The following is a 14,619-nucleotide window of genomic DNA, read 5'->3' as shown; positions in this document are numbered from 1 at the left end:
TTGTTTTGGGATTTTCTAAACTTTAACAAGAAGAACTCAACAAGGAAGACAAAGTCTGTAACACAAGATGTAATATTATGACTGTAAAGTGGTACTATTACAAGATTCAAATCTTAGTATTGTACAAGAGAAAACATAGTAACATTGCAAGATTTAAGTCATAAGAATGGGTGCAGCAAGGCTAATGGAGATATACTTTAGGTAATGTATTTTACTTTAGCTGTTAGCTAAGACGAAGTAGTATATATACGTCTTATAATTATAATTTGATGTAGATTAGCCAGAGAGAGATTTATGTATTAGAAACTGGCCGAAAGAAGCGATCTAACGACGATTGCACAGTTTTCTTCTTTTTTTCATCATAAATGATGCGGTAGCACTGTATGGCATCATTCAATTGATTTGCAAACTTTGTCCAACGTTCAATATTTGGGTCCTGCTGCTCGATCTTTCTGTTTATAAATGGTACTGACGGTCGAACGATTCAAGTTGTATGCCCGTGCAACGCTCACCACTCTCACGCGCATCAAGCTTCGTTATTATTGCCACTCGTTTCAAATGAAATGGCTTGCCTCTTCCTTGCACCTCCCTCAATAGAAGCCTTTCACTTTTTACCAACCATATTCAATAATGGATGCACGAGATATTTAATGATACAAATGAAAAAGGTTATTTGCGCACTGGAGATACGTTCACGCACTTCCGCATTGCAACGAATTGGACAGAAGAAGGTAGATGCTGGGTGAGCTGAGCTCTCACAGCGCCAGGCGTCGGTATTAGCGGCGGAAAGAAGCACTACTCGGAAAAAAATACAAAATCGAACTTACAAACATTTTTCGACATAAACGCAATTTGCAGACATGTTCGTATGTACCGTTGTTCGTAAGTCGTATGTTCGTAAGTAGGGGAGCGTCTGTAGTGATGAAAAGATTGAGATAAAAAAATAAATAAATTGCTATAGTGGTTTGAATAGAAAACGACTCAACATTAATACAAAATGTCACGGAAAGGCCTCAAAATGATTATCATGCCCGTGCAATTCATCCAGAAAGTTAATTTTGTAGTTTGTAGTTAATATTTTGTGTTGGAGGGTGTCTTGTGAACAGTTTTTCTAGAAAGGTGCAGGTTTTTACACCTTTCAGTCCCTTTCTCGGTTGTTTTTATGATGCTTAAGCACTGTCCAATCACACCACATAACAATCAAACAAAATGAAGCATCATTCGCTCCTGTGATTCCCACTGCGTCTTCACGGCTATGAAAGGTGGCAAAAACAGTCATTATCACCTGGTTGAAGTTTGCCAATGAATGAAACATCGGGATACCATTGACTCACGGGTGCATTAAAGGAAAAAATGGCTGGCTGTTTTTCTGCGAGGCTGCTGCTTTTTCTTTTCTTTTTACAAAGAGATTGAGAATCTCATCAAAAGCTTTTGTCGAAGGAAGGCAGAATTAAATTATTTTATCTATGAAGTAACTTATCCTAAACACATGATTTTACTGAAATCTATTTCCTGCATATATCTTAAATTCTCACAAGCACCTCATGGGATACTTTACTGAAATTGACAGAATGGACTTCACTGGGGCACAACCTGTCTGTAGCCTTTCCTGTGTAAAATAAAATAAATACTTGCAAAACGTAGTTTTAATGTCCTTTTAAACTCTTTGGTTTCATTTCTGTTGAGCCCACTGTTTCTTTAATGAAATTAAATCATTTTATTGGAAAATTGTTAATGGGTGGGGCATAGGAAATAGCTCCAACACGAAAACTACTGATTTAAGCCTAAACATTTATCTGTCACACCAAGCAGTGAGCTGAGTGAATTGAGCACATAGAAGGAAATGGATCAGCTTGTATTTTGTTGTTATGAAATAAATATTGTACCAAACACCGCTTTGACTAAGTGACAAACGAAGATTTGCCAATGCAGAATTTTTAACAACGACATTGAAACCAAAACAACCAGGCTTTAGTCCAGCATCACCAAAAGAGGACCAGTAAGAAATCCTTGTTTTAATATACAGTAATACCTTCACAAACGAGTGCCCCGACATACGAGCAATTTGAGATACGAGTAAAATTTTGAGCAAATATTTATCTTGAGATACAAGACAAATTTTGATATACGAGCATACAGCGGACGCGAGAGGCTGCTCATAACAACATCATGGGCAATGTCTTTCTGGTCGCAACTCCCTCGTGTAATATCTCTAGGAGCACTGGGCGGAGCGTTGCATTTTTTTCAGTGTTTTTTCCCCCGTTAGTCAGTGTGAATGGCGGAGCTTGTTCGCTTAAACGAGAGGAGTACTACTTCCCGGGCAAGTTGGCAAGTGGTTGTGCATTATCGTATTATGAGGACATTTGTGTGCATCATTTTCAGAATATTTTGAAGGGAAGACAAAAGCAAACAACCCTCAATAGGTTGCATCTGAAAGTAAGGGCGGAGGCGGGGCAAATAGAGCTAACCCGGGAGAAGAAAGGTATAAAAATTTAAAACAAAATTAGAATTAAGTTTAGTGTACGGTTAGATTAATCTTATTTGCATCATGTCTGCATCGTAATACAAGTTCATTTAAATTTGTTTATGTTATGTTGCGAGCACGTTGCCGTACAAAGTCTCGCCCCCCCCCCCCTCTGTCCCTCTCTCCCCTCCACGAAATCTGTCTACTTTTAGTACAATTAAACATATTTTAGTACTATTAAACCACTAGTTATTTGTTACTTTGTTAATAGATGGTGAATTAGAACAAATAAAAATGTTTTTCCAATCCAATATCCTGTTTTTGGTGTTTTTTCCGGGGGTTGGAACTAATTTATTTGTATTTAGTTAATTTCTATGGGAAACGCATTAAACTCGTATCTTGAGGTACCACTGTATTCAGATGATAAATGATTTTTTCTATGCTTGCTGGTAGAGTTGATGGTCGCAATGTAAGATATTTACCCCCCATTTACCTTGCCACAAATCCGATTTTAATGGAAAACAAGATGCTTCTGTGTGGGATAATACCTTTTTTTCTTTTTATGTTATGGTGATTTTGCCTTCAGCTTGAACTTCTCTGGTAAAATAATGAAATTATTTTTTCTGGTCTTCATTCCTGCTCAGAGACACTTTCAATTTTATTTTCCAAGTCTCAACGACTGTTTTCCATCAAGTCATTCACCCCTTGCCAGATCCTTTCCTTCTATTATGTCACCGGTTTCAACTATGCAGAGGCAAATCGTTGCATTCATTATTTTTATTGTACTTTTCTATAAACACTCTTTATTTTTTTCTGTATTATTATTATTTTTTGTGTTTTTTCATCTGTATATGCATTTTATTTTGTTAAATTATTTTATATATATTTATTTTTATTTTGTTTTTTATTTTATTTCTTTATTTTGTTTTTATTTATTCTGTTTTTTAAACAATCTAAAAATTATATATTTTTCTTTGCCATTGGGTATGGATTGGTGGCAAAGTTTGCTTAATCTCCTAAAAGTTACAAATTGTTTCATTTATTTGACTTACTAGTGAAAGTGTTATGATGCAGCCACATCATCTGTTTGAAATGTAACATTGGAAATCGAGAAGGAAACACTGGTCAATATTAATGTTGTGCAAGTAGTTTCAAGCTTCTGCAAAAAAACTTTAATTGGGCCTTGTGTGTCTTTTTATATTTATTTATTTTTCATTTTTATTGTATCTTTACATAGCCTAGGCTGTGAATAAGAAACTGTATTTAGATCTCGGGAAGCTACTCTTGGCATTTCTTTCATGACCAAAGCAGGCCTGAGGCTTTTGTACTGTTGAATTTTGATCAGGCAGGCAAAATTATATTCAGTTGGTGATTCAACCTTATTCATGCAAGTTGTCCAAAAAGACCTTCGCTCAACCTTTGATCACTCGTGACTACATGCATGAGGCTGCTCTCCATATCCTTAGAGTGCTACACTTGTCCGAAAGCAGAAATACACGACTTAAAGCCCCGACACCAATGCACATACTACCACTAACAGCAAGGCTTCCCGATGAGGTGGGGATTTCCTCGTTCTGATGGTAGACTTTAATGCTCATGTGTGCAATGACATCAAGACCTGGAGGGATGGGGTTGGGAGGAATATGTGCAGGAAGGGACAAGGGACGTCTATGGGTGAGGCAGCCCATAGGAGCTACAGCGTGGTTGGTCCCTGTTGTGGTGACAATCCCGGAACGAGCTGGTGGAGTCCAGCGGTTAAGGATGCTGTCAAGCTGGAAGGAGTCAGATCTGTCCTTCTAGACCTGTGGAAATCCAGAGGCAGCTGATGGGTACCAGCTGAGGGGGGAACGCAGCTCTGGTTGTCAGTAAAGCAAGAACCCAGGTGTGGGAAGAGTTTGACGAGGTCATGGGACTGGCGAACCTCTTCAATATAGAAATATTAGTCAACCATCGGGATTCTTAACAGGGTAAAGCAATGCCCTTCCAAAATATCTAGGGAAAGTCAAGGCATTGAGGACCCCGATTTGATCAATTCAGTGTTGCCTGATGCAGTTCTGCTGGCTTCATCAGGCCGTGATTTTTCTTGCTGGAACGATTCGCAATAAAGCGGTAGGGAAAACCACCGCCTCCAAGTCTGAGACCTTAGCGTTCCGTAAAAAAGGTGTCATGTGTCAGGAATGAGGACAGTCTCCAAATAGAGGATTTTAAGTATCTCAAGCTCTTGTTTAAAAGGAAGGGAAGAATGGAGCAGAAGCTCGACAGGCTGATCGTTTTGGTGTCTGCCAATGTTCCCTCTAATTTTTTGTTTGTCTGAGCAGAAAGACAACCTCCCTGAGCACACTGAGTACCGGTGCGAGCAACATCCTCATTGCTCGCTTATGGGCACACACCAGTATCACACCTGCCATAAGGAGGTGCATGTCTACTACGCATAAATGATTCAGTAATAATAAAATATAATGGTTAATATCTATGAAAGGGCACCCCGGCGGATGAGTGGTTCGCGCGTCGGCGTCACAGCTCTGGGGTCCTGGGTTCAAATCCAGGTCGGTCCACCTGTGTTGAATTTGCATATTCTCCCTGGGCCTGCGTGGGATTTCTCTGAGTACTCTGTTTTCCTCCCACATCCCAAAAAGATGCATTGTATGCTGATTGGACACTCTAAAATTGCCCCTAGGTATGGGTCTGAGTGTGCATGGCTGTCCGTCTCCTTGTGCCCTGCGATCGGCTGGCCACCGATACAGGGTGTCCCCCGCCCCTGGCCCAAAGTCAGCAGAGATAGGCTCCAGCACCCCCCGCGAGTGATAAAGTGGATGAAGCGGTTCAGAAAATGAATGAAAAAATATCTATGAATAAAACATCTTCATAAATGCCATTAGAATATGCACAAATCCGACTTAAATTTTACCTTATTTTACACATCTGTCCTTCTCACTTCTCATTCTCGTTCAAATGACTTTTCTGCTAAACGTGTTACTTGAGATAGTCAAGTTTCCATTTATATGCAATATTTTTCCATGATTTTGCTTTAATTTATTTAATAAGGGATAGCACATATTAATGAACACATTTATATTCATGTTAATGAACATATATATGTAAGATTGTAGCCGAGGGCTAATTTCCATTTATAGTCCATTGTGTAGGTTGGAGACAAACGATCACACGAGCTAGACACACACGCACGCACACGACCACACACACAGCAGATTTAGACAGCTCTCACCCGATTTCACCGCTGTTCTTCTATTTGCACAGTAAAGTAAAAAGGAATGTATGTATTAAGAAATATTAAAATGTAATTAAAAAAAGATAGAAGGGCTGTAAAACACGAAAAACATAAGAGTGGACAGAGCTACTGTCACTGGCTACCGCGTGAACGGCGCTGTCATGGGGAAAGGAGGAAAAAAAAAACTTTGGATTTTTTTTGTGCGCGCCATATGATGGCTGGTGCGCGGAGAAGACGAGAGCAGTGCGCAATTGCGCACGCGCGCAGCTTAGAGGGAACATTGGTGTCTGCAGTGATGCGTACACTGCATGGGTTCGTTTTCGTAAAAAAAAAAAAGAGCTGAGCTGAAAAGCAAAGCTTGTGCTGCAAGATGGGGATCCAAATGGATACGCTGGTCCTCTACATTGAGAGAAGCCAGGAGATTGCTTTGGCATCTGATTAGGATGCCTCCGAGGTGTTGGCATTGAAAGCCAAAAAATATTATTGGTGCAGCCCTAACAATAATAATAATTGTTATTCATTTATTCATCTTCCGTACCACTTCTTCACAAGTTCTGCAGGGGTGCTGGAGCCTATCCCATTTGACTATGCGCATGAGTTGGACTACACCAATGACTGGTTGCGCGACAATCGCAGTCTTATATATATATATATATATATATATATATATATATATGATTTTGTAAAATTTTGGTCACTTAATGGCGGGCATGACTTAGGGCACGTACTCTACACAAGCGCGCTCAATGAAAAATGATTCCGTGCTGGCTTTCAAATTGCCTTCAATCCTTCAAAATATCACACCCAAAACTTGTTTTCCGATGGTCTTTGATGGATTCAATTGGCTATTTTGTGGCTGACGGGCCAAAGCGTTGCTGACTGTTTCCAATGTTATTGCTTTTGAACAGGTGACTTCCAGCTCAATTGCTTTGTTTGTTGAAACAATCCAATTTCAAAACATGTCACACTCAACGGCAAACGCCAATTGACACGCGCCTGACAGTGGGGCTGGAGCTCGTCAAACACTAACCAGATCGGCGGGAGGTTGCCCACAGACACCCCTGATTATTTTTTCCTTTGACTAGTGCCGTCTGGGCCCAACCACAAAGCCAATAACTTTATTAGGAACGAAAACTCGGGCCACTCGTGGTCAGACGCAATAGATTTTTCATGCTGACTGGGAACAGGGACCAGGGAGTCAAGACACCTAATTACATTCTCTATGTGGCCATTGTTAAACCTGTGCAAGTGGTTTCAATGGATTGCCTACAATATGCAAGAAGCAATTTATTTCGCTATCTGTACCCCCTTTGGGAAATCACCGATACAACTGGGAAATGTGGCAGTGGCACGCCATGATACACGCATGACATGACTGGAGATGCTGTAGTTATTTTTGTTTTGTTATGTGCAATTGTAGATTCTGACAGGTCCTTTTACTTACATTGAATCTGTGGAAAGAAACTAGTTTTGCCCCAATACGGTACTAAAATTATGTCATCGGCATCAGGGAGTATTAAAAGAATAACATGCTATAATGCATAATGTGTACTTTTCGAGACTATTTTCCAACCAAGAGCGGCCCGGTGGACCAAGTGGTTAGCGCGTCAGCCCCACAGCTCTGGGGTCCTGGGTTCAAATCCAGGTCATGCCCATCTGTGTGGAGTTTGCATGTTCTCCCTGGCCTGCGTGGGATTCCTCCGGGTATTCCTGTTTCCTCCCACATTCCAAAGACATGCATGGTAGGCTGATTTGACACTCTAAATTGCCCCTAGGTATGGGTGTGAGTGTGCATGGTTGTCCCCTGCGATTGGCTGGCCACAGATTCAGGGTGTTCCCTGGCTCCTGCCCGGAGTCAGCTGGGATTACCACCAGCACCTTCCGCGACCCTAATGAGGATAAAGCGGTTCAGAAAATGAGATGAGATGAGACTTTCCAACCACTGGTCCCCATATCCTTGATGGCTGCCAGCAACCGTTAATTTTTTTAAAAATATATATAAATAAGAGCGCTTGTTGCCCTGTCATAGGTGATGATAGACATCAAATCATGTTAAGCCCAATCATACTTTTGCCATGAATTGAAATGCATTCATCACTCTTAGACATCCAATCCCAATAAAATGGGAGGGTGTAAGCTAAGTCAAATCGTTCATTCACTTCCAGCCCTCCTACTTCAAATGGATTGGACATCTATCACATTAATGGCAGCCAGTAAGTAAATAGAAAATGCTGTAACAGTGATGAAAAAAAGGTTTGAAATTTCAGTTCATTAATAAGCCACGTATCACTAAATTTTATTATCAATGCATTCACTGTCATGGGAATGTTGCCCCTGTCATGTTTTTCCCCATGTCTGCCCTTTTCTGTCTCATCCTTGTGATTGTTAATTCTTTTCACCTGTTGTTTCATTCCTTGTGTATCTCAGCCTATCCACTGCCTCATGTGTCACCCACTTGTTTCCTATCTCTCATTAACCCTTGTAAGTCTACTTAAGTTCCCTTGGTTTATTAAGTTATTGTCCAGTTGCTTTCAGGTTGTGTCTAATTAATGTGTGAGTACAGTAATACCTTGACATACAACTCTCCCAATGAACGATAAATTTCAGATACGAGGAAAATTCCGAGCCAATTTTAGCCCTGAGATATGACACAAATTTGACATACGAGCATACGACGTGGCCTCTAGGTAGTCCTTTTCAAGCTGCCCAGTGATATTCATGATGAGAGGGAGGGGCTTCTTTTAACATGAAAAAAGGAGAAACGGTTAGCGGAATCTGCGAGTACTTGAAAGTAAAGCAAGCAGCTGAGAAAGGGAATAATTCGACGCCAGCCGAAACCTTCAACATGAGTTGTGGCTGGTTCAATAACTTTAAAAAACGAACTGGGGATAAACTCGTTTGCAAGGCACGGGTAAGCAGCTAATTCTAACTAGAAAGCCACAGAAAATACATTAACATCTTTGCCTCAGTTATAACACAACAAGGATACGTCAATTTGTGTGTATAGTAATTAAAGTTAATTCAAGTTAAAGTTTATGTTATGTTACCTAGTGTCACAAAAGTGTAGTGAACCGAACATGCCAGGTCTCTCTCCTCCACCGTTAGCCGCTAGCGAATGTCTCAAAGGTAAGAATGCCGTACAATACTGAACACAATGTCGCATTTTATTGCAGATCATAACTACTAGATAGGTATTTGTTACTTTATGAGCGTAGGTGGTGAGTTAGAACAATTGAAAACACCCGTTTCTATTGTAATATCCTATTTTTATGTTTTTTCATAGGATGGGAACAAATTAATTTGTATTTAGTTATTTTATATGCGAAAAATTGATTTGAGATACGAGTAAATTGACATACGAGCTCGGTCCCAGAACACATTAAGCTCGTATCTCAAGGTATTACTGTACTGCCATGTTTTGTCTTCTGTAGTTTTTGGTTTGTATTTTGTTTTTAGTCAATTTAATTAAACCTTTTTGAATTACCGTCACCCTGCCTAGCCATTAAGTCCCTGCGATTGGGTCCACCCCATGTTTTTCACGACCCCATGCCTCACTTTCATGACAGCCCCAGGCAACATGCTGAGGCCATTTTGATTGGGGCCACCCACTTAAAATTAATTGGATGTCTAGTGCCATCAATGGCAGATAATAAGTTAACAAAGAAGTGACCCAAAAATGCACCAGAATTAACATGAAGTTACCAAAAATGTACAGCACTGTGTTTTAATGTGAGGGTGTAACAGCCTTACCTTGCATTCCAGTGGGTCCGAAGCCTTGGCGAGTGAGGAAGATAGCGTGGTCGTGGTGCTCTGCGTGGTCCACGTCACCCTTCTGCTGGCCAAAAGCCCAGCGGCAAACATTCTCCAAACTGCGGGACGGATTGCCTCTTTCTATCAGGCTGATGGACTGCCGGGAAAACCATGATATTCATAGAAAAAAATCTCAACAGTGATTTCTTGGTTTCTTAGTTGGTCAGTCAGTAAAAAGATGCTGTGCGGTATGAAAAAAAAAATCAATCGAGTCATCTGCCTGCAACAATTTGCTGCCATCCACCCATAACTACAGGCCAATGGCAGGGCACAAGAAGATGGACAACCTTTCACACTCACACTCATACAATAAAGAGTGTTCAAAGAGCCTTGTGGGATGTGGGAGGAAACCTCAGTCCTGAAGTTCAGTGAGGGTCTCTGAATCATCCCATGTTGAATGATGATGATAAATAGATTCGACCTGTGTGTAATTGGATTGGATTGGATAACTTTATTCATCCCGTATTCGGGAAATTTCGTTGTCACAGTAGCAAGAGGGTGAGGATGCAGGAATAGGAAAGGCATTTTAGACATAAATAGATAGGTAATAAGTAAGTTAATAAATAAATACATGAATGAATATACAAATAAATAAGCGTGTTGCTTAGCACATATATACATAGATACACATAAATATACATGCATGCATACGGTAGGTCGTAACACTCAGCCATTTTTTGTTAAAGAGCCTGACAGCTGATGGGAGGAAGGATCAGCACTCCTTCCTGCAATGAGGGTGCCGCAGTCTATTGCTAAAGGAGCTTCGGAGGGACTCCACAGACTCATGCAGGGGGTGGGAGGTGCTGTCCATGATTGACATCATCCTGGTCAGCATTCTCCGCTCTCCCACTTCCTCCACAGAGTCCAGAGGAGAGCCCAGAACAGAGCTGGCCCTCCTGACCAGCTCATTCAGCCTGTTCCTGTCCCTCTCCGTGCTCCCACATCCCCAACAGAGCACTGAATAAAACACTGTAGATGCCACCACAGTGTCGTAGAAAGTCCTCAGCAGTGTCCTGCACACTCCAAAGGACCGTAGACTCCTCAGTAGGTAGAGGCGGCTCTGGCCCCTTTTGTACAGGGCATCTATGTTTGTGGACCAGTCTAGTTTGTTGTTGAGGTGAACACCCAGGTACTTAAAATTCTCCACGATTTCAATGTCTGTACCCTGGATGTTCACCTGAGTGGTCTGTTGAGGATTCCTCCGAAAATCAATGACCATTTCCTTTGTCTTACTGGTGTTGATGTAGAGGTGGTTTTGCCTACACCAGTCAACAAAGGCTGTGATGACTCCCCTGTACTCCAGGTCGTTCCCGTCCGTCACTCGTCCAATAATAGCGGTGTCGTCAGAGAACTTCTGGAGGTGGCAGGTCTCTGTATTATGTTTGAAATCCGATGTGTAGAGGAAGAAGAGGAGTGGGGAGAGCACTGTGCCTTGTGGGGCCCCCCGTGCTGCAAGCTACCACATCAGACATACAGTCCTGGAGTCTCACATATTGTGGTCTGTCAGTGAGGAAGTCGATGATCCATGCGGCTAGGTGGTTCCTTACTCCAGCCTCTTCCAGTTTCCCTCTCAGTAGGACCGGCTGAATGGTGTTGAATTATGTCTCCCTCTCAATCCATTTGCTCTGTGATAGTCTCAGGGTTCTGTTTAAAGGGCAGCGAGCAGCATGAAAGCCAAGAAACACACCAGGTGGGTCCGAGATACAGTTGTGGAGAAGTTTAAAGCCGGATTTGGATACAAAAAGATTTGCCAAGCTTTAAACATCTCAAGGAGCACTATGCAAGCAATCTTATTGAAATGGAAGAAGTATCAGACTACTACAAATCTACAAAGACCCAGTCATCATTCTAAACTTTCACCTCGAACAAGGAGAACACTGATCAGAGATCCACCCAAGAGGCCAATGATCACTCTGAATGAACTGCAGTGATCTACAGCTGAGGTGGAAAAGTCTGTTCATAAGACAACAATCAGTCGTACACTGCACAAATTTGGCCTGGAAGAGTGGCAAGATGAAACCCATTTCTCAAATATCTCTATCCATTAAAACTCTTGCTTAAGGTTTGCCACAAGCCACCTGTGAGACACGCCAAACATGTGGAAGAAGGTCCTCTCGTCAGATGAAACCAAAATCTAACTTTTTGGGCACAATGAAAAACGATATGTTTGGCCAAAAAGCAACACAGCTCAACTGATAGTCATTGTCCAGCGACTTGCAACTGTAATTGGAACAAAAGGTGGCGCTACAAAGTATTAATGCAATGGGGGTGAATACTTTCGCAAGATACTTTATATATAAATATATATATATATGTGTATATATATATATATATATATATATATAATAGGAGATGCTCACCTTAGCATAGCCGAGCATGATCATCCTCACCAGAACCACATTGATGTGGACTCCCAGGGACTCATCGTGATAAATCTCGTTTACCTGCAACAGCGGCAAAAAAGGCACAGTTAAATTAAAAATTGCAATTCTGGAGGAACTGAGTGGAGATGATTTACTTTTCTATGGGTCACTTTCTGTAGATTGATGGTCACTTCCTATTAATAAGGGGGTACTTTGGGGTCACTTTGTTTTGTGTATATATATATATATATATATATATATATATATATATATGTATTTCGTGTGACTGCAGGAAACAATCAACAAAATCCCTAGAAATGAAAACAATCCAGATAATGCAACATTCTCCCAACAACTTGTGTTGTTTTACAAGCAAGCGTGTTCTAAATCAGGCCCCTGGATCAAATTTCCCCTTCAATGATTGGCGTCGACCCAACCTATCGTCTGGAATCTGGGCTATAATAAATACGAATGATGGATTTGATGTTGGAAAGGCTTCAACGTTTAGGCACCTGTTTCTATCCTGCTCCTGTGTCAGTCATAAAGTCCTAATTCAGTTGTGAGCAGGCAGAAGGCAGAATTGAAATCATATGAATTAATAATATAGGATAGGAGAAATGCAGATGGACAGCTATTATTAAATTAGTGGAGCTAGTCATACCATGATGAGAGGCAAGTTTGACAGTGACAACCGGCAATTGAATGAGGATTTTATTAGTAGGAAATATGGTGCGCTACCAGGAGGCTTGCATGTCCACCTCACAGTTCCAAGATTGAGGACACAAGGGTTTCAACCTTACTGTGTGGAGTTTGCATGCTTTTATCGTGCCTGCGTGGGTTTTCTCTAGGTACTCCAGTTTCCGAACAGTCTATCGCCAAAGTACTATTGGTAGATCGCCTGGGAGTAAAATTTGATCCAGTCTTTTAGTTTCCTCTGGGCCTGAACAATGTCTCGTTTGTACTTCAACAATTAAATGTTCCCACCGCAATACTCACACTTTTTTGACCATGCATAACTGACTCAGTTAACAATCAATCAAGATTTAAAGTGTGGTGCTGAGTGTTGGCTAACATAAACGACCTTTCACAGCTGCTTGGTAAAGTCATTGATTCGATGTTGAACAGATGAAGTGACATTCTCTCCTTCATTTCGGGGGCCCCTTACTGGTAACGAAATTCATTGTAATCATACCTTTAAACTGCACAAAAGAATGCTTAAAGCCATTTTTATGTTATAGTTAACAATTAGGGTCGCGGGGGGTGCTGGAGCCTATTCCAGCTGACTCCAGGCCAGAGGCGGGCGACACCCTGGATCGGTGGCCAGCCGATCGCAGGGCACAAGCAGACGGATAAATCATGCGCACTCACACCCATACCTAGGGGCAATTTATAGTGTCCAATCAGCCTACCATGCATGTTTTTGGAATGTGGAGGAAAGCCACACATGCCTGGCGAGAACATGCAAACTCCACACAGGTGGACGTGACCTGGACTTGAACCCAAGACCCCAGAGCTGTGAGACCGACGTGCTAACCACTCGCTCCACCGGGCCACCCTGTTAAAAAATGTATCTTTTGTAAATCGTTTACCGCAGATTCTGGAGCGCTTCTTACATAGCAGCTTTTCATGCATGTGGTCCTGGGTAAAGGTTTTTCATGAGCACTTCATTCTTGGGTAAATAGAATAATGTCACTATGTTGGTCTGTGCCTCGTGGCAATCATGAAATGTGCATTTTTATGGCACAGTGGTAAAAAATCTTGGAAAATTTGTAAACCGGCTGATTATCCACTTACAGACACTGACGGTGCTACTCCTACTTTACAAAGAATAACCATCAGTGGCGCTCTCACGGTTAAATAGTGATAGGGCGGTCCAGAAAGCAGCAACAACACTGGGCTTCAAATTATCACGACACCAAATGGCCGATCTAAATAAGTACTTAAAAAATTAGACCCAAAAGGTTTCTCCCTTTAACAGCACTCATTCTCAACTTGTGGCGTTTTCAGCACTTATTTTCAAACAGATTTCATGAATTTAGAAGAAAATGATCAAAATGACTTAACAACACCTTTAAACTGGGGCTAGCTTGGAATTCTTATCATCAACGGTGCTAGATTTCCAATCTCTTTTCACTGAAAGAGGTGAATTACCCTGTGTTTCAGATTATGAATTAATGAATGTTCTGTGTTCACATGCCCCAAAATAATCACATTTTAATCCAAAATTACTTGTAATCTATCTCAAGTTTTACTTTTAAGACTTTTTGGTGCTCTCTGCCCTCACTGGAAGACAATGCCAGCCCTCGTTACCTCAGCAGAGCCGGGAACATTGTCCGGTACCCATACCACCCTGGTTACAACCTGTTCCAGCTGCTGCCCTCTGGCAGACGCTACAGGTCTCACAAAGTATGGACAAATAGGCTTAAGGACAGTTTTTTCCCACAGCCATCAGGACTCTGAACTTGCGGTAGCACAACACACAATCCCTTCTGTCTAATAACTTTGGGGTCAGGTAACATGAAGGACGTTGGGCGGTGATCTGCCTCCTACTGGCTGACTGAAGGTAAGTGAGGAGACAGTGAGAGGTAAGTGATCCGTTTTTTTCTTTGTTGGCATCTGCGAGGCAAACTTTTTCTGCAGTCACTGGGATTTGGTTGCGCTCGGGGGGTGATGCGATGTATCCATCATGGCAGAATGCCAACGACTCTGAAATTATCACTTATTTGGGCCTTTTGCGGGGAAAGCGCACCTTG

General features: G+C 41.6%; 1 protein-coding gene across 1 annotated transcript in view; it reads right to left on the bottom strand.

Annotated features, from left to right (window-relative positions):
• Positions 1-14,619, bottom strand: part of adamts3 (ADAM metallopeptidase with thrombospondin type 1 motif, 3) — a 144,727-nt gene that overhangs the window by 49,153 nt on the left and 80,955 nt on the right. Inside the window, exons 6-7 of the mRNA XM_077600895.1 lie at positions 11,864-11,947; positions 9,444-9,600 (exon numbers count right to left, since the gene is read on the bottom strand). Of these exons, the coding sequence (XP_077457021.1) occupies positions 9,444-9,600; positions 11,864-11,947 (241 nt within the window). The remainder of the gene's footprint in view (positions 1-9,443; positions 9,601-11,863; positions 11,948-14,619) is intronic.

This window comes from Stigmatopora argus, chromosome 5 (genome assembly GCF_051989625.1).
Source record: "Stigmatopora argus isolate UIUO_Sarg chromosome 5, RoL_Sarg_1.0, whole genome shotgun sequence".
Lineage (NCBI taxonomy): Eukaryota > Metazoa > Chordata > Actinopteri > Syngnathiformes > Syngnathidae > Stigmatopora > Stigmatopora argus.
The sequence above is the reverse complement of the archived record's forward strand: the minus strand, read 5'-3'. Positions and strand labels throughout refer to the sequence as shown.